Source organism: Gorilla gorilla, chromosome 14, assembly GCF_029281585.2.
Source record: "Gorilla gorilla gorilla isolate KB3781 chromosome 14, NHGRI_mGorGor1-v2.1_pri, whole genome shotgun sequence".
Classification (NCBI taxonomy): Eukaryota; Metazoa; Chordata; class Mammalia; order Primates; family Hominidae; genus Gorilla; species Gorilla gorilla.
In genome coordinates, this window is record NC_073238.2 from 109,182,115 (window position 1) to 109,205,176 (window position 23,062).

The 23,062-nt window shown below is 40.0% G+C and overlaps 1 protein-coding gene across 7 annotated transcripts in view; it reads right to left on the reverse strand.

Annotated features, from left to right (window-relative positions):
• Positions 1–23,062, reverse strand: part of DCT (dopachrome tautomerase) — a 140,646-nt gene that overhangs the window by 40,820 nt on the left and 76,764 nt on the right. For 6 of the 7 annotated variants that reach the window (XM_063697469.1, XM_063697468.1, XM_063697466.1 and 3 more), the window contains 5 exons: positions 18,427–18,726; positions 16,244–16,344; positions 15,350–15,516; positions 11,744–11,923; positions 9,825–9,960 (listed from right to left, as the gene is read on the reverse strand). In XM_063697469.1, coding sequence (XP_063553539.1) covers positions 9,825–9,960; positions 11,744–11,923; positions 15,350–15,516; positions 16,244–16,344; positions 18,427–18,726 — 884 coding nt within the window. Of the gene's footprint in view, positions 1–9,824; positions 9,961–11,743; positions 11,924–15,349; positions 15,517–16,243; positions 16,345–18,426; positions 18,727–18,835; positions 22,206–23,062 lie in introns of those variants that run through there. The other variant, XM_019039925.4, reaches the window with a different exon arrangement.

Here is a 23,062-nt window from a genome sequence, read left to right on the forward strand (position 1 = left end):
AATGGACTAGGACACAATCACGGAAGAGAAAAAAAAAAGATATTGGAGCAATAATAGCATCTTCCAGGCAGGGCGCAGCAAGGATGGTGCTATAATTTTCTCTCCCTATATTTCCCTATCCATTCTTTTGTAGCACCCTGAGCAGGCAAAACAGAAAGTATTTCTCAGGCATTTTGGAGGAGTTATATCAGGAACACATTCTCCCACATAGACTTGTATAATAGCCTTGTATACTATATGTGTGTAAAAATGTACACAATATACATTGTATACAAGCTCTAACAGCACACATACAAAAAAAATCGAGAGAATTAGAAATGCTGATTCTAAACCCTTGAGGGAAAAAAGCTTCTTCTTCAAGAATTAAACTCTGAACAGATGCAGAGGACTACAGAAAGACTCTGCTGGGTCAACTTTAAAAGAAGTGACCAGTTCAACATGCATCATAAGTTGACATTACGGATTGGAGAAAGAGAACCAAGGTGATGCTAGAAGAGATTCTAGATAGAGACTAAGCTACCTGTCAAGCCATTCTTGACTAAACAATCATGAAAACTCTAGAAGAGAGCTGCTCAACTCAATGCTAGAACCATCTTAGATTTGTATGTAAGTTGTGGTTTGTCATTATATTCATATTTTATCAGAATGAATTGGATGTAATTCATAGGTTTAGTTCTTCTCAATATAGTATGCGTTTATCCTTATAAATTCTAGAGTTGAAGAGAATCCATTCAGGTGACATTTAGCACCTGTGAAATTAAAGAAAACAAACCAGCCCCCAGCCTAGTCCATAGAAACCCTGCCACCCTGGGGAACCAGAGAGGGGTCCAGCCACCCTCCCTGATACCTCAGCTCTTATAAAACTCATCAAGATGTTATGCCACTTAGGAGGTAGTAACTGTGTACCTGCTATTTAAAAACTAGTATTAAATAAGTAAATGTGACATTTAAAAAGCATAAATACATGCTCACAATGAAAGCAATGACTATCATTTCAAAAGCTGTGCAAAATTAGTCAGCTCTGCCCTTCACCAATTAGTGTTAATTCCTATCAATATGATCTAACGGGACTTAATTTCCTCAGCTATAATGAATGCAATTGTGAAGAGACTGAGTTAAGAATTGTCTAAACTGACAAAAGGCAAAATTGTAGTTGAAAGATTGAACACGGGGAGATTTTCGAATAGGAAACTTTTCTTATAAATCTCTGCTCAGCCATTTACTGATTGGTGTGACCTTGACACATTTCTTAGCCTCTCTAAACTGTATTTTCCCTGTGTTTAAAACAAGGAGAGTAGTTTACTATATACAGATTTGTTCATTTAAGAGGTGAGCTTTGCAAGACATCTCGCATAGGGGCCATCACAGAATAGATGTACAATAATAGGACATTCTCCTCACAAAAATGTACAGAACATCTACTAAGTGTCAGGTACTGTTCTAGAGGTTGACTATGTTTTCAGTGATCACATTCATGTTCAATAAACTAATAAAACCTACAAAATACATCTTTACATGACCAGATTATTAGGTTTTCCAGGAAAATAAAATATTAAAAGAGAATGTTGTATTTTGTTACTCACACAGAGGACAAATTACTTTCACTAATTCTGACTTTTTGAATATTTAGGGTTTTTTTTCTTTTTCCAGAAGTCATGATCACAAACAAAAGTTATGAAGACAGATCACAGAAAAGGAGGTGCAAATGGATTTTTTCTTTTTGAAAGTCTGAAAAGATGCTGGACTTCACTTTTTTTTTGAGACAGAGTTTCGCTCTTGTCACCCAGGCTGGAGTGCAATGGCACGATCTTGGCTCACTGCAACCTCCACCTCCCGGGTTCAAGTGATTCTCCTGCCTCAGCCTCCCAAGTAGCTGGGACTACAGGTGCCTAACACCACACCCAGCTAATTTTTGTATTTTTAGTAGAGACAAGGTTTCACCATGTTGGCCAGGCTGGTCTTGAACTCCTGACCTCAGGTAACCCACCCACCTCAGCCTCCCAAAGTGCTGGGATTACAGGCGTGAGCCACTGCGTCTGGCCTAGACTTCACTTATAAGAAGAGAAATGCAAATCAAAACTTGCTAAAATGACTTTTCACCTATCACGTTGACAAAGATGAAAAAGCATGATGACACAGAGACAAAGAGCATAATGAGAGGGAATGATGGGGGAACTGTGGCTCTGACACATAGGTGACACACAGGTATTAGGAGGGAATATTGTCCAAACTTCTAGAGGCAATTCTGTAACATTTATCAAATTTCAAATGCACTTTTTTACCCTTTAAGCCAGGGATTCTATTCTCTTTACTTACCTTACATGTTCAAGGATGTTTGTTGTAGCATTGTAAAGCAAACGATTAGAAATCACCCAAATGTCCATCAACAGAAAATAGTTTAAAATCTTAAATTTAAAATTAAAATAATACATTTCAGGATAAATCCATGCAACAGAATACTAGACAGCTATAAAAAAAGAATAAGAATGCCCTTCGGAACTGAAATGATTTGGAATAAGTTAAAAAAAAAAGTGGGGGGAAGGCAAAGGGACAGAGGGGTCTATAATATGCTACCATGTAGATAAATATATAAACATATTTGTTTGTGTATTTATAAAATATATCTGGAAAATTAGAAAAAAATTGTATTGTTTGCTGGAAGATGGTAGTGATAATATGGACTTCATTTTATACATTTTATATTTTGAATCTTTTATGTGCACTAAGATTTTAAGATCAAAAAAGTTAGAAAACTATGCAACAACCTAAAAATTAAATAAATTAAGTGATAATGGGATATTATACATAATAGGTGCCTTATAGAGATGGTCCTCTGAATCCAATTATAAGTAATCTAGACATGATTTAGAGTATACAGAAGGATGTGCATACCTTATATGCAAATATAATGCCATTTTATATAAGGCACTTGAGTAGTCACAGATTTTGGTACCCATGGTGGGGGGTCCTGGAACTAATTCCCTCAAGATATTGAGGGATGACTATAATTGCAACCGTATAAAACATATGAGAATATGAAAAGAAATAAACAAAAAAATTGAGATGGAATTACAGGCATTTAAAAACTATTTTCGCCAACATTTCTGTAATTATAAATAATATAAAAATCATAAAACCACTAAAAATAAAAATTTCACATACAACAATGTTATTTTATTTTTTTACAATATTAGCCTAATTATGATTTTTCTTATTTAAAGTAAAGCAAAATGGATCTATCTTTAAATGTTTCACTCTTGGGAAGAAAAAAGCAATGCCCTACTGATATGGTTTAGCTGTGTCCCCACCCAAATCTCATCTCGAATTGTAGCTCCCACAGTTCCCACATGTTGTGGAAGGGATGTAATTGAATCATGGGGGTGGGTCTTTCCCATGCTGTTCTTATGATAGTGAATAAGTCTCATGAGATCTGATGGTTTTATAAATGAGAGTTTTCCTGCACAAGTTCTCTCTTGTCTGCCACCATGTAAGATGTGCTTTTCACTTTCCACCATGATCGTGAGGTCTCTCCAGCCACATGGAACTGTAAGTCCATTAAACCTCTTTTTCTCTATAAATTACTCAGTCTCAGATACGTCTTTATCAGCAGCATGAAAACAGACTGATACACCTATCCTTCTTTTTTTAAATTTCAACTAAACTCATTCTAACTCAGAATTATTTATACCTGTAATTGTGAGCTTTGGATTTCACTAACTTTGTTGTAGCCTAGAACAGCAGACTCAAAAGGGCTCTTTCTTACAGGGTTAATTTATGGTAGTCCATCAGCTATGTGTGGTCTTAGAAATTCATTTTCTCCTGCTGCACATTTTCTAAATTAATGAACCTATTTTATACACTGATTAGTAATAAGACTACTGTATGTTGTATTCCATTTAGAATGTCAACGTACAAGGTAGAAAACAGGCACGAGCTGTTTCGTATTAATTATGGAACCTATGGACCCCCCAGCCACTGAGGAATTGAATGAACTTAGAACTCACCAAATGTACTTTCTAAAAGGATAACATCCAAGTGTACTCTTAAGAATAGTATCTTTAGGAATTGGGAAGGAAATTACCACTATGTAACACAGTTTCTTTCTTGGCATTTAAATAACTTTACAGTCTGTTGGTTTCCTTTTTTTCTCTTTTCTGGATTATATCTAAATTTAATATTGAAGACAGCACTTAGCATTTCTCTGGCCTAATCTTATTTTCCATGATAAATGTGTGCATTTGCCTCAATTACCTTAGGAATTACTAGAGATTGCTTCAGAGTTTTTCCTGCACTTTAATGTTCTGCCTTCTTTTGCTCATTATTGTGATCACATACAATTTTGTAGCTCTATTGCTTGAAGAGATTTCACAAAAAAAATTTTAATAAATGTCATGTGCAATATATTTGCATGAATTGCCTCATGAATTTGAAATTCCAGAAGCTATAACTCTGTTAACTGAAATACTTTAACCTGGATCTCAATATGTGAAAAATCATTTAAGGCTGAATTGGCGTCAGCATAAAACTCTTTGAAAATAGCCTAAAGTAATGGTGAGTTCTGGAACTAGGGCCAAAACATTATTCATTCTGTGCCTTTAAAGAAAGGCTGTGGCTTTTTGTTTATTTATATGTATATTACACATACTACTAAAGAAAAATAAAATTTTAACATTAAGTACATTAAAAACAACGAAGACAAAGATGATTAAATGTCTTATATCTCTGAACCACGTTAAGTCACGGGATTTCTCACCCATCAAGACACAATGTGAGCTTCCACCCTAAAGCAGAAGGAGAAATATGACTAAAGGGAAATCCCTACTACAGGCCAGATATGGTGGCTCACCCAGTGCTTTGGGAGGCCAAGGTGAGAGGATTGCTTGAGGCTAGGAGTTCTGAGACCAGCCTAGGCAACATAGTAACACCTCATCTCTACAAAAATAAAAAATTTAAAAAGCTGGGCATGGTGGTATGTGGCTATAGTCCTAGCTACTTGGGAGGCTGAGGCAGGAGGATCACTTGAGCCCAGAAGTTTGAGGCTGCCATGAGCTATGATCATGCCACTGCATTTCAGCCTGGGCAACAGAGAGAGACTGTCTCTTAAAGAGAGAGAGAGAGAGAGAGAGAGAGAGAGAGAGCGATTCCTACTATCCTTACTACAAACTAATACAAAGAAGAAAAGTGAATCCTTTACACCACAGGTTGATAAATTAAAGCCTGAGGGCCAAATAGAGCCTACAACCTGTTTTTTGTAAATAACGTTTTATTGGAACACCACATTCATTTGTTTATGCATGATCTACGGCTGATTTCATGATACAGGGGCAGAGTTCAGTAGTTACAACAGAAAACATCTGGCCTCCAAAGCCCAGAATATTTGCTACCTGGCTATTTACAGAAAAATGTTGCCAATTTCTGTCCACTTAGTGGGCTTGTTCAAAAGAAGGAGATAAGGTTTAGCAATCCTGGAGACTTGGGATGCAGAAAATCAAATTACTAGCATCATTTTTAATAGGAGAGAAAGAGTTGGGGTATAATCCTTAATTTATCAGAGGATTCCGCTGTTCTTCTTATAACATATTGGAGTACTGGATAAGGAGTATTGTGACATTTTTCCTTATGAATATGAATTGTGTGTATAAATTGTACAGTTGACAATGTATGCTTTAATAAATACTTAGAGACGTATAGTATAAATAGATGTACAGATACATGGCTGAGAAAGCAGACACCAGAAATGCTTGGCATAAGCTATGGCTGAGACGATAGCCAGAAAAAATGATGTGAACTATCAAGTTAGAATCATTGAACAAAGCAGGCATTCTAGAGAAAAGCAAAGATCGCTGTGGCGGCGTCACGGATAAGCCTCCACCTTGTTAGAGGCTGGGACCATTAATTCAGACTTCTGACAACCCCTTCATTTATTGCTACTATGCAAATACGAGGAAAGAAACATTTTTTAGAAGGAAAGAACAACTCTACCAACTAATTCCGTCTCAGGATTTCTTGAAGCTCACCTGACTATGCTTTAATCTATCTAGGAGCCCCAGAAAGCTACTTCACACCCATCAGGCAAGCTTAGAGTCATTGAAAGCTATACCTTTACTCTCCCTCTTCATAGCTCCTTTTTTTGTACCCTGGGTTGAGTAACAATAATAAATCACCTGTGAAATACTTCTGACTTTGTGCTTATTAGTAAAATGTCTTAGGGCATTACTGTCTGCTTTGGAGAACAAGATAAGAAATATTAATTAAGGTTTGAAAATCTAAACCTAACTAATGGTTCTCTAATTCTGACCATTATAAAACACATTATTATTGCTATGATAACATTTGTATCGTACTTGACGGGCTCTAGACCAGTTTCCTATTGTCCTAATCTACTAAGAGTCACTTCACTGAGAACAACATTTTCACCACCAGATCAGGTCAAGAGACCCACACTTTGCAGAGTGGGAAGCAGAAGCTCCATGTGGTTCAATTACATTCCCAAGATTGCCCTGGTCTGTATCAAGTAAAACTGATTGACTTGTAATCAGTCATGAAGCCTCCAAAAAGTCCAGAAAAACAAACTCCTGGCTGGGTGCATTGGCTCACGCCTATAATCTCAGCACTTTGAGAGGCCGAGGCCCGAGGCCCGAGGATCACTTGAGGTCATGAGTTCAAGACCAGACTGGCCAACATGGCGAAACCTTGTCTCTACTCGAAATACAAAAATTAGCTAGGCGCAGTGGCACGTGCCTGTAATCCCAGCTATTTGGGAGGCTGAGGCAGGAGAATCACTTGAACCCAGGAGGCAGAGGTTGCAATGGGTCAAAATTGCACCACTGCATTCCAGCCTGGGTGACAGAGCGAGACTCTGTCTCAAAAAGAAAAAAGAAAGGAAAAACAAACTTCTATAAACTGATGGCTTCACAATGCATTATAAATGCTATATCTGGACTGAACTGTGTTTCCCCAAAATCCGTATGTTCAAGCCCTAACCCACAATGTGACTATACTTGGAGATAGAGCCTAGAAAGAGGTAATTAAGGTTTAATGAGGTCAGAACCGTAGGGCCCTGGATTAGTGTTATCATAAAAAGAGGCATCAGAGAGTTTATTCTCTCTCTGCCTCCACTATATGAGGACGCAGCTAGAAGGCTCAGGAAGAGAGTTTTCACCAGGAACCAAATCAGCGGGCACCTTGGTTTTAGACCTCCTGGCCTCTAGAACTGTGGGATATAAATTTCTGTTGTTTAAGCCATCCAATCTGTGATCTTTCATTATGGCAGCCTGAGCAGACTAAGACACATTGCTAAGATTAACATTAAGGTGAGGAAAATTCTGGAAAAAAACAGAGAGTCTTTGGATACCATACAATCTAACTGGATAACAATATAAACTCAAAATACTGGCAAAATAAAAAAGGAGAAGAGGTGAAATATCTTCTTGTAATTGCTCCAAAACTATCTATTCAAGACATACAACTCAGAAGACACACAGACAGGGTTAAAATAGACGACGGTGAGTTGCGTATCTGTAAAGCAGGAGCACTGTTGGGGATTGGCTGCTGAGACATGAATGTGTATGTTGTCTAAATCTCTTACGACAACTTGAGTGACCTGTACTTAGAAAAGCAGCCCCTGACATTCAAGAGCTGGCCTGGCGCTATCAACGAGGACTTGATGTCCCCCTATCAGACATAAACAATTTCGTAGAACATCGACAGCAGACAAGGCCACTCTGTGACCATGACGGATCAGGACAAAAACAAGAAAACCCCATAACCGTGTCTGAGCACAGACAAATTATGAACATTGTCCAAGATGCAAGATGCGTGACACCCCCTTTCCCGGCTAATATGAGCATCTGCTGCTGTTTGACCAGTTATGGCTTTAACCTCAGTCTAGTCTGCCCCATATACAGATATAATCGCTCTATCAAGATACCCACTCATAGAATCAGGAAGCATACCCCTGCTTCCTGACAACATCTGATTCAGAGCAAAGCTTCCAAAAGTCCTCCCCAAATCACCTAGCACAAGCCCAAATCCTTTCTGTCTTTTCCAACACCCACTGGCTGAGACTCTCCACAGTCCTCCATTCTCTGCCTGCAAGGAGTAACAGACCAATGTATTCAACTACATTGTGTTCCTAGAGGTCACAGACTGAAGAGCATTGACTAGGGTAGCTGAACAGTGTGGCCCTGACTCATACTTCCCCATTTTGTTTGTCTTAGAAAAGTTCACCAGGGGATGAATATACTTTAAAAACTAAAGACTGGGCCCAGTGGTTCACGCCTGTAATCCCAGCACTTTGGGAGGCTGAGGTGGGCAGATCAGGAGGTCAGGTGTTCGAGACCAGTCTGGCCAATATGGTGAAACCTTGTCTCTAGTAAAAATATAAAAATTAACCGGGCGTGGTGGCGTGCACCTGTAGTCCCAGATACTTGGGAGGCTGAGGCGGAAGAATCGCTTGAATCCAGGAGGCAGAGGTAGCAGTGAGCCCAGATAGCGCCACTGTACTCCAGCCTGGGCAGTGGAGCAAGACTCTGTCTCCAAAAAACAAACAAACAAACAAATAAACAAACACTAAAAAAGCTCAGAATTGTAAAATTTAGAATCCTATTGTCAAGTTTTGTTCAGTTTGTTTTTGTTTTTGAAACAGGGTCTCACCCTGTTGCCCAGGCTGGGATGCAGTGGCACGATCATGGCTCACTGCAGCCTCGACCTCCCAGGCTCAAGTGATCCTCCCACCACAGCCTCCCAAGTAGCTGGGACCACAGGTGCATGCTACCATGCCCAGCTAATTTGTAAAGTTTTTTTGGTAGAGAAAAGGTCTCATAATGTTGCCCAGGCTGGTCTTGAACTCCTAGGCACAAGTGATCCTCCCACGTCAGCCTCCCAAAGTGCTGAGATTACAGTCATGAGCCACCATGCCTGGCAGTTTTCTTCTTTTGTTTTAAAGTGAGACAGAAATCAAACTGATATACCAAAGGAGTTCATCACACTGAAATTTAAACGACTGTGAGGCTCCTGCACAGTCAACAGCAATCCTATTTACTGTCTGTATTATTACATGTCAGAGGTATGAATCAGATTAACAAATTAAATTGCCTCAAATGTGAGTTTTTGTATTAATGCCATCGGTGAAGGCATTTGCCATTTTTTGCTCATATTAGCCAGGAAAGGGGATGTCATGCACCTTGTGGCTTGGAAAGTGTTCATAATTTGTCTGTGCTCAGACACAGTTATGGAGTAGTCTTGTTTTTGTCCTGATCCACCATGATCAGAGTGGCCTTGTCTGCTGTCGATGTTCTACGAGATTGTTTATGTCCAACGGGGGACATCAAGGCCTGGTTGATTTCACCAGGCCAGCTCTTGGATGTCAGGGGCTGCTTTTCTTCTTTCTCAAGTAAAGCTCACTCAAGTTGGAGTAGGAGGTTTGAATGTCCAGCACACCCTCTCCATTCTCCTCCCGTTTTCTGGCTAACAGAACCTCTCTTTCCTGCAGGTGGTTTGTATGGACTAATGAACCTCAACAACACTCATTTAGCCAATGAAAAATCATTTATTATTATGCTAATTTATGAATTCACCAGTGGAATTGTAAACTTTTGTCTAAGATCACCCAAAAGTGAACCATCCCTGAAGCATGGGTTCTGATTAGGGCCTTCAAATGCTACCTAACCATCACTATGGTATAGATTGAAATTAATTTACATTTGCACACATCACATTGTTCACACAGAGAATAAAACATCATCAAACATTAATTGTATGAAAACAATAAATCTGACATATTATCTAGAAAATTTTCATGCATTCTGAATCTTTGAACATACCACAAAAATGGGATCATTGGCGGCTGAATGTGGCAAAGCGTTTGTCCCATTCAGGAAGGAATGAACCAAATTATGAAGGCTCATCACTTGAGAATCCAGAGTCCCATCTGCTTTATCAAACCCTTCCAAAGCATTCCTAGGAGAAACAAGTATATCAGTGACAACTGACAAAGACTGATAAAGGTCTCTTTTTTGTTGTTTTCAGCCTAGATGATAGTTGTCTAATTTGAGATTGGGTAGGGATATGGGAAGCTCTGTCATAGCAAATTGACCAAGAATTAGCCCCAAACTTTAATGATAATCCTCTGTAAGGGGAGAGAACTTCTAAGCAATGCTATTTCTGAATTATATCTCTTTTGTGTACTGTATGACAACCTCATACCTGTCTCTCATTCCCTTGGAGAGCAGGCTGTATGTTTTCTTCAGATATTTATTGCCAGGGTTCAGTACCATGCCAAGCAGATTGATTGTGATCAATAAATTCTTTTATTTAACATATAATCTGATATTTATATTTCTCAACCAAATAGACCTTCAGCTTGACTGAAGGTCCAGCTACTCAGGAGGCTGAGGTAGGAGGATCACTTGAGCCCAGGAGTTTGAGGTTACAGTTAGCCATGATTGTGCCACTGCACTCTACCCTAGGTGACAGAGCGAGACCCTGGCTCTAAAAAAAAAGAAAAAAGAAAAAAATTTTCTACCGCCATAAAAAGACTTTAAGAATTATGAGAGATAGGTTTATAAATAAGATTTTAAACAAAGATGGGTCCAAAAAGGGGATGGTAGATAGATTAAAGATCTTCTCCAAAACTGGATTCTCTCTCTGTCTTAACTGTGTTTAAAGTAGACAATTTGTATGGGCCTGGGGCAGGGCAGGCTGAACTCAAATGTAGAGGTTGTGCTAAGTGTAGCATGGCTCAGAGTCTGCCGAGGTTGGACACAGCCTTCAGAGTAGTGCCAAAGGTGGGGGAAGGGTAACATTTAAGGTTGTTTTGAAAAGGAGGATGAATTAGTTTTTCATTGTGACAAAAGTGCTATTAAAACAGATTGCATTTTCTATATGTTTGAGTTAGGGGAGTTGTTCTCAAAATGCAGTGCTCAGACCACCTTAACTGGCATCATTTGGGATTTGGTTAGAAATGCAAGTTGTTAAGACACAGCCTACATCTACTGAATCAGAAACTCTGGGAGCAGGGCATGAAATATGTGTTTTTCGTTGGTGATTTTGAGATGTGCTTAAATTCTAGGCCTACCTCTACAGGTACATACCACCACACCTGGCTACTTTTTTATATTTTTTTGGAGACAGGGTCTTGCTCTGTTGCCCAAGTGGTCTCAAACTCCTGGACTCAAGCAGTCCTTCCGTACTGGCCTCCCAAAGCACTAGGATTACAGGCATGAACACCATGCCCAACCTGTGGTGGAAGATTAATAGTTGGTCTTTAAATGTTAAGTATTGTAATGTCATTGCTGTGCTATGATTTGAGTTGAATTTAGTCTGCAATACTCCTCTGAGATCTCAGACCCCACTATTAAGTTCTATGGCTGATAAATTTCTAATATCAACATTTTAAAAAATAAGAAAGGAAAGAGAAAGAGCATGGACATTGAAAAAACACTATATTTAATGAACTACCCTGATTCCAAAGACTGGACCTATTAATGTACTGCAATTAGAAATACAAAAGATGGTTTTGAACAGCTAAGTTAGAAGGTATTAAAACCACATTGTTAGTCATAGTAGATGGGTAAAGACTTTCCTCACACCAATCCCTTGCTAACTTCTCTCGTTAGGCCTCTCTCCATCACTTAGCTTCGTAGACAACCCCCAAAACCTGGGTTTCCTTCCAGTTCTTTACAATCACAGGCATGAAAACCTGTACTGTACAGGCAGGTCCAGCAGAGCTCAGAGCACCCACCTGAAACTGAAGGTAGAGTTCTGGAAGAAGGGAGGATTGTCAAACTTCTGGAGAGACAGGCAATCTCGTATGTCTTTTAAGGTTGGCAATTTCATGCTGTTTCTTCCCATTTGATTTCTTCTCAGCAAACCTTCATAGGTTCCATTGCACAAGGTGACCCAGTGGTTGTAGTCATCCAAGCTAAGATTTGTAATAAGATTTAAAATAATATATGTTGGCTGGGCACGGTGGCTCACATCTGTAATCCCAGAACTTTGGGAGGTTGAGGCAGGTGGATCCTTTGAGGCCAGGAGTTTGAGACCAGCTATGGCAAAGCCCCGACTCTACTAAAAATACAAAAATTAGCTAGGTGTGGTGGTGTGTGCCTGTTGTCCCAGCTACTCAGGAGGCTAAGGCAGGAGAATCGCTTGAACCCAGGAGACAGAGGCTGCAGTGAGCAGAGATCATGCCACTGCCCTCCAGCCTTAGTGACAGAGTGAGACCCTGTCTCAAGAAAAAAAAAAAATCCCCCAAAACAAAAAATGATATGTTTTAACTTATGCACAGTATTATAAATTTGGCCAAGCAAATCAATCAGGGTCACAATCATGGTAAAATTGTACTACAATTACTTTACCAGAGTTAACAATATGCGGTAAAAAGTACTATACCTGAAAGTCATTATGGGTCGAGAAGTTTCAAAAATGTAGATGCACAAAATATGGACATGGGCATAAATATGAATAATCATTACCATTCTGTTGGAAAGACAGTGAGAGGGTTTACAAGGCAAGATGACTCCTATTGTGTGCATTTGAATCTTGAGTAACTGAAGGGAGAATAGGGTGGTTCATATTATGCTGAGCTAAGCCAGTTTTGGCAGAAGTGACATGTAAAGCTACGAAAGCATTTAAGGCAAACTGAAGGCAAACAGGGGAGGTCAGAGTAAAAGCGGATGAAAGTACACAAAGGGGAGACATTAGAAGAAATGCTGTGTTGGAAAATGTTCCAAGGTAGTGGAGTATCATTAGTTATGTGCTCAGCATGGGCTGAGAAGGTCCCATGTCCGTAAGACATTATATCCTACATGGCTGCTGTGGCCTGGATTCCACCATCAGAATAGTATTTCTTTCTTTCTTTTTATTTATTTTTTCTTTTTTAATTTAGAGATAGGGTCTCACTCTGTTGTACAGGCTAGAGTGCAGTGGCATGATCACAGCTGACTGCAGCCTTGAACTCCTGGGCTCAAGTAATCCTCCCGCCTCAGTCTCCCCAGTAGCTGGGACTACTGGCTAACTTTTTTTTTTTTTTTTTTTTTTTTTGAGACAGAGTCTCACTCTGTAGCCCAGGCTGGAGTACAATGGCACACTGCAACCTCCACCTCCTGAGTTCAAGCAATTCTCCTACCTCAGCCTCCTGAGTAGCTGGGACTACAGGCACATGCCACCACGTCCAGCTAACTTTTGTATTTTTAGTAGAGACAGGGCTGTCGGGCTGGTTGGTCACCATGTTGGTCAGGCTGGTCTCGAACTCGTGACCTCAGGTGATCCACCTGTCTCGGCCTCCCAGAGTGCTGAGATTACAGGCGTGAGCCACCGTGCCCAGCTAGGCTAACTTTTCAAACTTTTTGTGGAGACAGGGTTTCACTATGTTACTCAGGCTGGTCTCGAAGTCCTGGCCTCAAGTGATCCCCCTGCCTTGGTCTCCCAAAGTGCAGACCATTATTTCACTGGCAGAGATAAAAATTTAAAGATGTTATTGTGAGGGTTTTCATGAATTAGGGATAGGACCGAGTATGTGAGAATATAATCAGCACATCCACAGGGATGAAAGAGGCCAGGACCTAAACACTAAGCTGAAAAAGGTCTCCAAGGCCTCCCAGGCAGCATTTCCCAAAGTGGATTCCAATGGGATGTCCGGTGAAGTAAGAATTCCAGGGTTAGGCTCCTCTTGAAAAAGAATATCACATTTATCTATGGAAAGCTTGACGACATTCTAAAAATTTAAAAACCTTTTAAACTCAGCCTTCTCTAAATTGACCTGATGACAGAAATCTCTTTTCACATACCATCCACTACTATTCCAAGGTATGGTGGGAAATGGCGCTTGATGGAATTAAGCTCAGTCACAGAAAAAGCACTGATGATGTCCCTGCTCGTGGAGCACTGTTCTGAGCACTGTAGGAAATGCACAGGATATGGAAGATGAAGTCCCTGCTAGCTGGGCATGGGCCCCTCAAAACGCACACCTACGCAGGCTCAGGGTGTTGGCAGTGAAGCCTGGGGGCCGGGGGAGCCACAGCTTTGTGCCCTGGAGCAGTCTAAGGACCTGGGAGGAAAGACAGAGCAGTGGGGTTAAAAACATGCGGATTTTGAGGCTGGGTGAGGTGGCTTACACTTGTAATCTCAGCACTTTGGGAGGCCGAGGCAGGCAGATTACATGAGGTCAGGAGATCAAGACCATCCTGGCAAACATGGTGAAACCCGGTCTCTACTAAAAATACAAAAATTAGCTGGGCGTGGTGGCGCATGCCTGTAATCCCAGCTACTCAGGAGGCTGAGGCAGGAGAATTGCTTGAACCAGGGAGTCAGAGGTTGCAGTGAGCCGAGATCACGTCACTGCACTCCAGCCTGGTGACAGAGTGAGACTCCATCTCAAAAAAAAAAAAAAGGAGGAAAAAAATGAATAAAGAAAGGTGAGGTGAGGAGCCTCTTGGGAAATTTTTTGCTGAAATGTGTTCCAGGTGTTCCAGGACAGAGAAACAAATTCAAGGAGTCTTTGAGGACAGAACTCTTCATGGGCTGCAGGCCAGGCCACTGACCTATGTATGTAGTCTTTAGTATGTCACAGATCATCCTTCCCCGGCTGGCCCCAAGCCCCTGTCCTCCTCAACTCACCAGCATCCTGTGACCCAGCCATACCGGGCTGTTTCCAGAGAATTATCTAGCTTCACACATGATGTTCCTCCACCAAGGACCCACCCACTGCCCTCCCACACTCCCCTCACCCTCCTCTACACCTCAGGTCTGTGCCCCTCCCCTTCTCAGAGCCATCATCTCTGCCTCTTGGGGACTTGCCCAGACTCTCTTCTTGTCTTTGTGTATACATCTATTACAGTACTTCCCACACTCAATTGTAATTTACTTACAAGAAATCTATCTCATTAATACAAGATAATATTCAAAAGGGAGGTTTTATTTCATTCATCTTTGTATTCCCGGCAGTACCACATCACATGGGATATGATTGGTGCTTAGCAAATGTTGATTGAATGCAAGAACTACTCTTAATTTGATTAGGTTGATGCAAAAGAAATTGTGGTTTTTGCTATTACTTTTAAAGGCAAAAACCGCAATTACATTTGCACTAATCTGATAAAACTAACCTGATCTCAAAATGATGGCCAAGCATAATCAATTCACAAATGTGATTTTGATATATTTATTTTTTTAATTAAAGAGCTTTGAATTTTTGAAATCCCACCTCCCACAGGAAAACTGTTTTTAGAAACATGTAAATAGGACACCACATGCATAAGAAACAGCACTATAAAGTGACTTCTCCTCCATGTCTCAGACATCAGAAAAGACAATCTCCGGATACCATTGCAGGTACAGGAGCCATTACCTATCACAGACAGTTTCCCAGCTGGAGAATCTTGAGTTCCGACTAATCAGAGTCGGATCGTCTGGTCTCGCTGCCCCAAACAGCTGGTCTGTACACACATCACACTCGTTCCTCCCAGTGGCAAAGTTCCAGTAGGGCAAAGCAAAAGACTCATTGCCAATGAGTTGCTAAAAGCAAAGGGCAGGCCTAGTCATTTAATCCATGCCACCAGATACAACAAGAAAGCATACAAGGCAAAGACTGATATGTATCTGAACCAAATGTCTACCAAGACAAAGAGTACCGGATGGATAAATGAATGAAGAAACTGTGACATAAATCAGTGTGTGTATATTTTATATATATATATATATATATACACTGTGTACAATGGAATATTATTTAGCCTTTAAAAAGGAGACCCGGCCATTTGCGACAATGTGAATGAATCTAGAAGACATTGTGCCAACTGAAATAAGCCAGATACAGAAAGAAAAACACTGCACTATTTCACTTATATGTGGAATCTAAAGAAAAGAAGAAAAAAGAAAAAGAATGAATACATAGAGAGTTACATAGTAGTTATAAGGGACTAGGAGAAATGGGAAGATGTAGGCTGAAAGGTGCAAAGTTGCAGTTATGTAGGATAAATAACTCGAGGTCTGAGACTATAGTTAACGTTGTATTGTGTACTGGTGATTTGCCAAGAGAGTAGACCTTAGGTACTCTTACCACACACACACAAAAAGAGATATCTCTATGTGATGCTGAGTATGTTAATTTACTTTAGTACACTAATCACTTATCTTGTATGAGTATCAAGATAAGTATATCAAAACTCACACTGTATGCCTTAAATATATACAATAAATTTTTTAAAAAATTAAAAGAACTAAATGCATAGTTTTGACCTACCTGGAGATCTCTTTCCAGACACAACAAATGGTACCGGTGCCAGGTAACAAATGCCGGTCCTTGATGTGAGAAATCTATGGCCCTGTAGGGGCGTCCTGGTCCTGAAACAATTGGGAAACATATTAGAGATGACAGAATAGAATTTTTTAAAATGTTAAATCTTACCTGGGCTGTATCTATAGAGCCAATAAGTCCATGATGTTTTATAGTAGTAAGAAAAAAAAGTTTTGTTGTTATTTATCTCTCCAAAAGCAATAGTAATGACATGAATTTCAGAAGTAACTAGTACTTTTAGGATAAACCCTCCTTTATCTCTTAAAAGGTTGATTTCTAGCAGAGATCCAGGAAATTCAGGTGACTTTCAGCATTGGGAGCCCCTGATACATATTTAATTTGTAAGCAACAATCCATTCAGGTGAAATAGACTATCCAAAAGAATAGATCATTAAGACCTAAATGAAATATATTTTTAAAGGCATTTGCTAACCTATGCTTCACAAAGATATACATTTAAAATGGAGGGATTAATTAATAATATTGTAACTTCAACTGCACTTAGTCCTAATGCAGTATTTATGTAACCAAAAAGAACTTTCGCGTATTTTGCCTCACCCATCAATCTGTTATAACTACTAGCTGACAAGCATGTTCGCTGAGACCAGAAGAGAGAAAAATACATTCAAGCCATTTAGGCTGGACACTGGAACTGCCAATTTTAGTGAAAAGCTCTGGACGATTTAATGACCTCCTTACTGCCTGGTCCATCCTTCTTCCCTTTTTCATAACAGCTTTGATGGTTATGTGGAAACTTTAGCTAACTTTAGTTCTTGTCCAAAATACCTATAACAACTTCAGAGAGCTGAACAGACATGAATATAAATTTAATTCGTAGCTATGACCAGAAACTATGACTTTCTTTTCCTCTTGAGAGAGTACCCTCTCATAAAGCAATAATTCCTCAGAGTGATAACAGGAAAACTATAAAGGTTTATAGCCAAAAGAGCCTCCTTATCTATCGATAAAGACAGACAGATGCTTACCTGTAAGGCAAGTTTTAAAAGACTCACACTGAGAAAAGCACTGCTGTCCCTGATGTTGGCCACACAGCCCTTTTTCATGTTCAATTCAGAGCAAGGTTTCAAATTCTCAGAACCCAACAACAAGAGGGTATCAAGTGAAGGGGAACAAGTGATGAGCAGAAGGATGAACCTGTCCAAATCAGAATCTTGCTCTTCAAAGTGAGCTTGATGTCTTCATTCATCCTGACCCCAATGAAGGACCCCAAAAATGAGGAGAGGTGCACGTGCAGCCATGCATTCAAGAACTGCTATGGGAACAATCTAGGATGGAGTCAAGCCCTCCTGGAATACATTGGTGTCTATGGCTTTCCTTTGACTGAAAAATAAGGACAAAGCTGAACCTACTTGATCCATGAAGTTTGTAACAGACAACCCCCTCATTCCAAGTCCTACCCAGACCCCAATTTTTAAGACTTGGAAGGGCAGGTCACCAATTTCTCAAGCATCCAACATGACTGTGTTGCAAACAGCTAAGCAGCAGAAACCGTACATTGCTGTGGCTAAGCTTGTTCTTTTCCTTGACAATAAAGCTCCAAGAAACCTGGGGATTCCGGACCATGCAGGAGTACCATAAATGATTATCTGAAAGTCTATCATGTGATAGACTGTCTAAAATCCATCCAAAGTAGATCCTGTGAGTTTAACAAGATGCCCACTCCCAACATGAGCACTCTAATTCCGCACAAAGAAGCTTCATGTGCCTTAGCACATGTTCAGTTAATTCCTCTAATTTGGAGAAAAGGTCAGAGAGGGCTTCCATGGCCAGATTCGCAAATGTTTTCTTCTGAAATCAAAAGGAATTCGCCTCCACCTCACCAACTCACATCTTTGATGATTAACAGCTTCACAGAGAAAAGTTTACACTTTGAACCAAGAACATACGGTAGAGGAGAGAACATTTAAAGTGTCTGCAACCAATGCACAGGAAGAGACTGCTTCTTTCTAACTCCAGGCGGTATTTGATAATTCTATGACTTTCATAAACCTAAGGCTGCCTTGTGGTTGCTCTCTTAATTAACTTGCATGAAATTACTTCCCACTGCCATACCCTCAACCCAATCACAAACCTGTAATAATATACCTTCAGCCAAGGAAAAAACCCACCTAATAATGTGTCTCTAACAGAATAATAATGGAGCCACACAAAAAAATCATAAACACTGCAGTTGGCAAACTGCGGCTGGGTTCCATTGGGCCCAAGCAGGCCCAGCCAGTGTTGTGTGGTGATCACGTAGTCGGGGTGTACGCTCTTCTTCGCTAGATCTAAGGCGCCCAAGAACTGCTCTCTTTCCTGAGGACTCAAGGAATGGATGTTCTGCCGAATCACCGGTGGTTTCTTCCGCTCGCAGTTGGGACCGGTCCAGCCAAACTTGCAGTCTCCACAATTATAGCCGGCAAAGTTTCCTAGTTCACAAAACAGAAAGATGGAAAGGAAGTGGGTTTATGTCGTTTGGAAGACATTTCTGAATTTGTACTCTGAAATTTGAATGGAAGAGAAGATGAAGGTGCTTACACAAAGGCAAAGGAAGTCAATTTTCCTCCCATGGTCTCCTCTTAAATGTTTCTATCTCCAAGTGGACTAAGCACTAGAGAGTTTCCTAGACACATTCCCAGCAAAGAAACAGGACATGAAATACACTGTATACTGCAATGAGCTAAACCGTGTCCCTCAAGTCCTAGCCCCAGTATACCTCGTATGTGACTATATTTGGAGATAGTGTCTTTAAAGAGGTAATTAAGGGTAAATGAGGTAATTAGAGTAGGCCCTAATCCAATATGACTGGTGTCCTCAAAAGAAGAGGAAATTTGGACATAGTTTTGGAAGGAAGACCACATGAAGACACAGGGAGAAGACAGCCATCTGCAAGCCAAGGAGAGATCCCTCAGAGGAAATCAACTCCCTGATCTCAGCCATCCAGCCTCCAGAACTGTAGGAGGGTGAATTTCAGTGTTTAAGCTGCCCAGTCTGTGGGATGTTGTTACGGCAGCACTAGCAGACTCATGCACACACTCCTTCCTCCCAGGATCGCAGGGGTGTCTCCTCCTGCGTCCGCTCCACGCCCACAAAAAGGGATGACACAGAACAGTTCATTGATTTAGAGAAGGAAGAAAATACACAGCAAGCTAAAGATGAAACCAAAATAAATACATGGCTTGGCCCGGTGGCTCACGCCTGTAATCCCAGCACTTTGGGAGGCCGAGGCGGGCAGATCACTTGAGGTCTGGAGTTCGAGACCAGACTGGCCAACATGGTGAAACCTCGTTTCTACTAAAAATACAAAAATTAGCGGGGCGTGGTGGTACATGCCTGTAGTCCCAGCTACTGCAGAGGCTGAGGCAGGAGAATGGCTTGAACCCGGGAAATGGAGGTTGCAATGAGCCGAGATCATGCCATTGTACTCCAGCCTGGGTGACAGAGCAAGACTCTGTCTCAAAAAGAAAGAAAAGAAAGAAAGAAAGGAAGAAAGGAAGAGAAAGAAAGAGAGAGAGAAAGAAAGAAATACATAAATTAACTGATTTCTAGGAATTTAGAAGAAATCTCACATTTAAAAAGCTGACTTATTTCACAAAGTTGACAGCATTAAGACAAAATCAACGGAAGCTGTCAAGTCCTCAGGGTGAATCAGTAGCCATGATGTCAGGAAGTACAAACCACCACAGGATTTCTGTCAGCTGCACAAAGCTCCCTGCTTTCTCAAAGCCCAGGGAAGGAGGACAGGACTAATAAGATCAAGCTCTGGGCATGTCTCTGATCAGCATCTAAAGTTTACATCCTTGTAGCTTGCCCCAGACTTTTCCCTTCTTAGCCTTCCAACTTATTGCCTTTGGGTATGACCAACATTTCATTCCTTAGGTTAGAGGGTAAAATTTAAATATCATTAGAGCACAAGATTGAAATGAAAGGGGATGATAATGCTTATCTCCCAGAAGATTAAAGGGATTACGTAAAGCATTTAAAGAGGGTGACCAGCTCACTTACTCCTCCTCCTCTACCTCATGCCCTAGGCCTATTTGCTTGCTTTTCCTTCTTCCTGGAACACTTTTCCCTCACTGTCTCCCTAAATTCCTCTTTACCTGCGTGATCCATTTCTCCTTTAAGCTTCACGTTGGTGCTCTCTAAGGTCATTCTTGATTCCAAAGGTCGGGGTTCGGGTCAGTTACTTCCTTGCACTTCATACATCCCCTTTCTTCACATTTATTTACACTGATTGTAAACATCACTACACTTGTTTCAGCTCCAGGCAGCTGTAAGGCAGTGAACTCACTGCCTAGGCCTGTGCTTAGCCTTGTTCAAAACAAATGTGTGTTGAGTGAATAACAGAAGTATCGAGCATGTAGCAGATGATGCCACATACATTTTCTCTCCCTGTTCTGTGGGTTTGCAGAAAAAGCAGCCCCTATAAATAATTTTGGTAAACTACAAGTAGCAAAACAGAGGTAAGTAAAAAGTACTATGACCATAGGGGAGGGGGAGTTATTTGGATCTCTCAAGGAAAGGAAAATTTTCCAACAGCATGAAAACAAAATGATTAACAGCATTCTGTAAAGAAAATGCACAGGCTTCCTTTTCTATAGTGGATTTTTTGATAGTTAAAGAAAATTTCCTTAAAATGTAAGTAGGGAGAATTTTTTCTAATTGTAATCGGTTGAGTTTTTTTGTTTTTTATAATATATCATATATCCCACCTTTTACGTAGCTCAATTATCTGTATTTTTCTTTTACAGCATTCTATGAGAACATAAGTTAAAATATTGAAAAAAGGAAAAATTCTACTCTTCCCAAGACTAAAAATGTTTTTGAATAGTTTAAGTTAAACATTAAAATGTACGTTGATTCCTGGAGATAATTAAATACAAACTATTTATTTAACAAATATTTATGAAGCGGCTACTATCTCATCAGATGCTATGCAAGATGCTTCGTTTTATGGACCTTGAAGTCTATTTTCCCTGGGGCAACCTTACTAAAACTGTATGTATTAAAAACACATTTGATTAAAACATATCACCTACTATGACAGTACAGGAATGGAACACTGTTTTGAGAACTGAGTGAACAAAATGCTGTATCTAAAGAAGAGTAGCTACGCAGATTAAAATTCAGTCAAATTTCCAGCTGCCTATCTATAGCTGATTGGAGGTAAATGTCTAGTCACTTCTCTGCAGTATAAGAGTAATTCCTTGCTTCATAATGCTGAGAAATTTGGATGATAATAATGTCGGTAGAGGTTCATTGATTGTAACCCTGGTTTGCGGATGTTGCTAGTGGAAGATTACAGAGTGTGGGGGAGAAGGTAGATGGGAATTTTTTGTACTTTCTCCCCAATTTCAATGTGAACCCAAAACTGACCTAAAATAATAAAGTCTCAATATTTAAAAATATTAATAGATAACACACCTAAAATTTATAATAATAATTTAATACATTTTTACATTTAAAGGCATAACACTTATTTTTGAATTGGGGGTCTGACTGTTGAAACTGAGTAATTCATAACTTATGCCATGAATTTGAAGACTACTCTATTTTCTTTGCCATGATTCTTTGTAGTTGGCAGAAACAAAATAATTGGCTCTCTCATGTATTTATTTAACAAACAATTTATTGAACACCTACTATTTAAAAGGTAGCCAACACTAAACATGCACTGACAGTGAGGGAGATGTGAGTGTGTGGGGGCAGGGGGTTGGCAACTGTCTGTACTTTTGACTCGGTTTTGCTGTGAACCTAAAACTTCTCTAAAGTCTATTAAAAAATACAACAATCAACACGTCTTCCTTTATGCTACCATAGCTTTTATGTTACAAAAAACAAGCACATTAATGTGGAGCACATAGAACTACATCTGGTATACAGTGAGTTAAATACATATATATATATATATATATATATATTTTTTTTTTTTTTTTTTTTTTTTTTTTTTTTTTGTCAAGACAGTCTCACTCTGTCACCCAGGCTGGAGTGCAGTGATGTGATCTCAGCTCACTGCAACACCCGCCTCCCAGGTTCAAGCGATTCTCCTGCCTCAGCCTCCCTAGTAGCTGGGATTACAGGTGCACGCCACCACACCTGGCCAATTTTTGTATTTTTAGTAGAGATGGGGTTTCACCATGTTGGGCAGGCTGATCTTGAACTCCTGAACTCGGGTGATCCGCCTGCCTTGGCCTCCCAAAGTGTTGGGATTACAGGTGTGAGCCACCGCACCCTGCCGTGAGTTCTATATTGTGTTATTATTACTAGTATTATTAGAGACCACTTATCAAATAGTATAGCAATTGTTTGTCTTCATATCTGTCTTACATATGACTATACTGTGCACATCTTAAGAATCACATCAGTTTTTCCCCCCTTTCTGTATCTGAAGGGCCTAGTTGATGCTAAATAAATGTTGCTTGGATGGGTGGTGAAAGTATCAATGAATAATTGAATAAAAGGGATCAGACACTAGTGAATACAAATACAGATGGCCTCTGACTTATGATGGTTCAACTTAAAATTTTTCAACTTTAGGATGGTGCAAAATCAATATGCATTCAGTAGAAACTCTACTTCGAATATCCATATAACTATTTTGGTTTTCACCTTCAGTACAGTATTTAGTAAATTACATGAGATATTCAACACCTTGTTATAAAATAGGCCTTGTGTGAGATGCTTTGTCCCAACTGTAGGCTAATGTTAGTGTTCTGAGTGCATTTAAGGTAGGTTATGCTAAGCTATGATGTTCATAGATTAGGT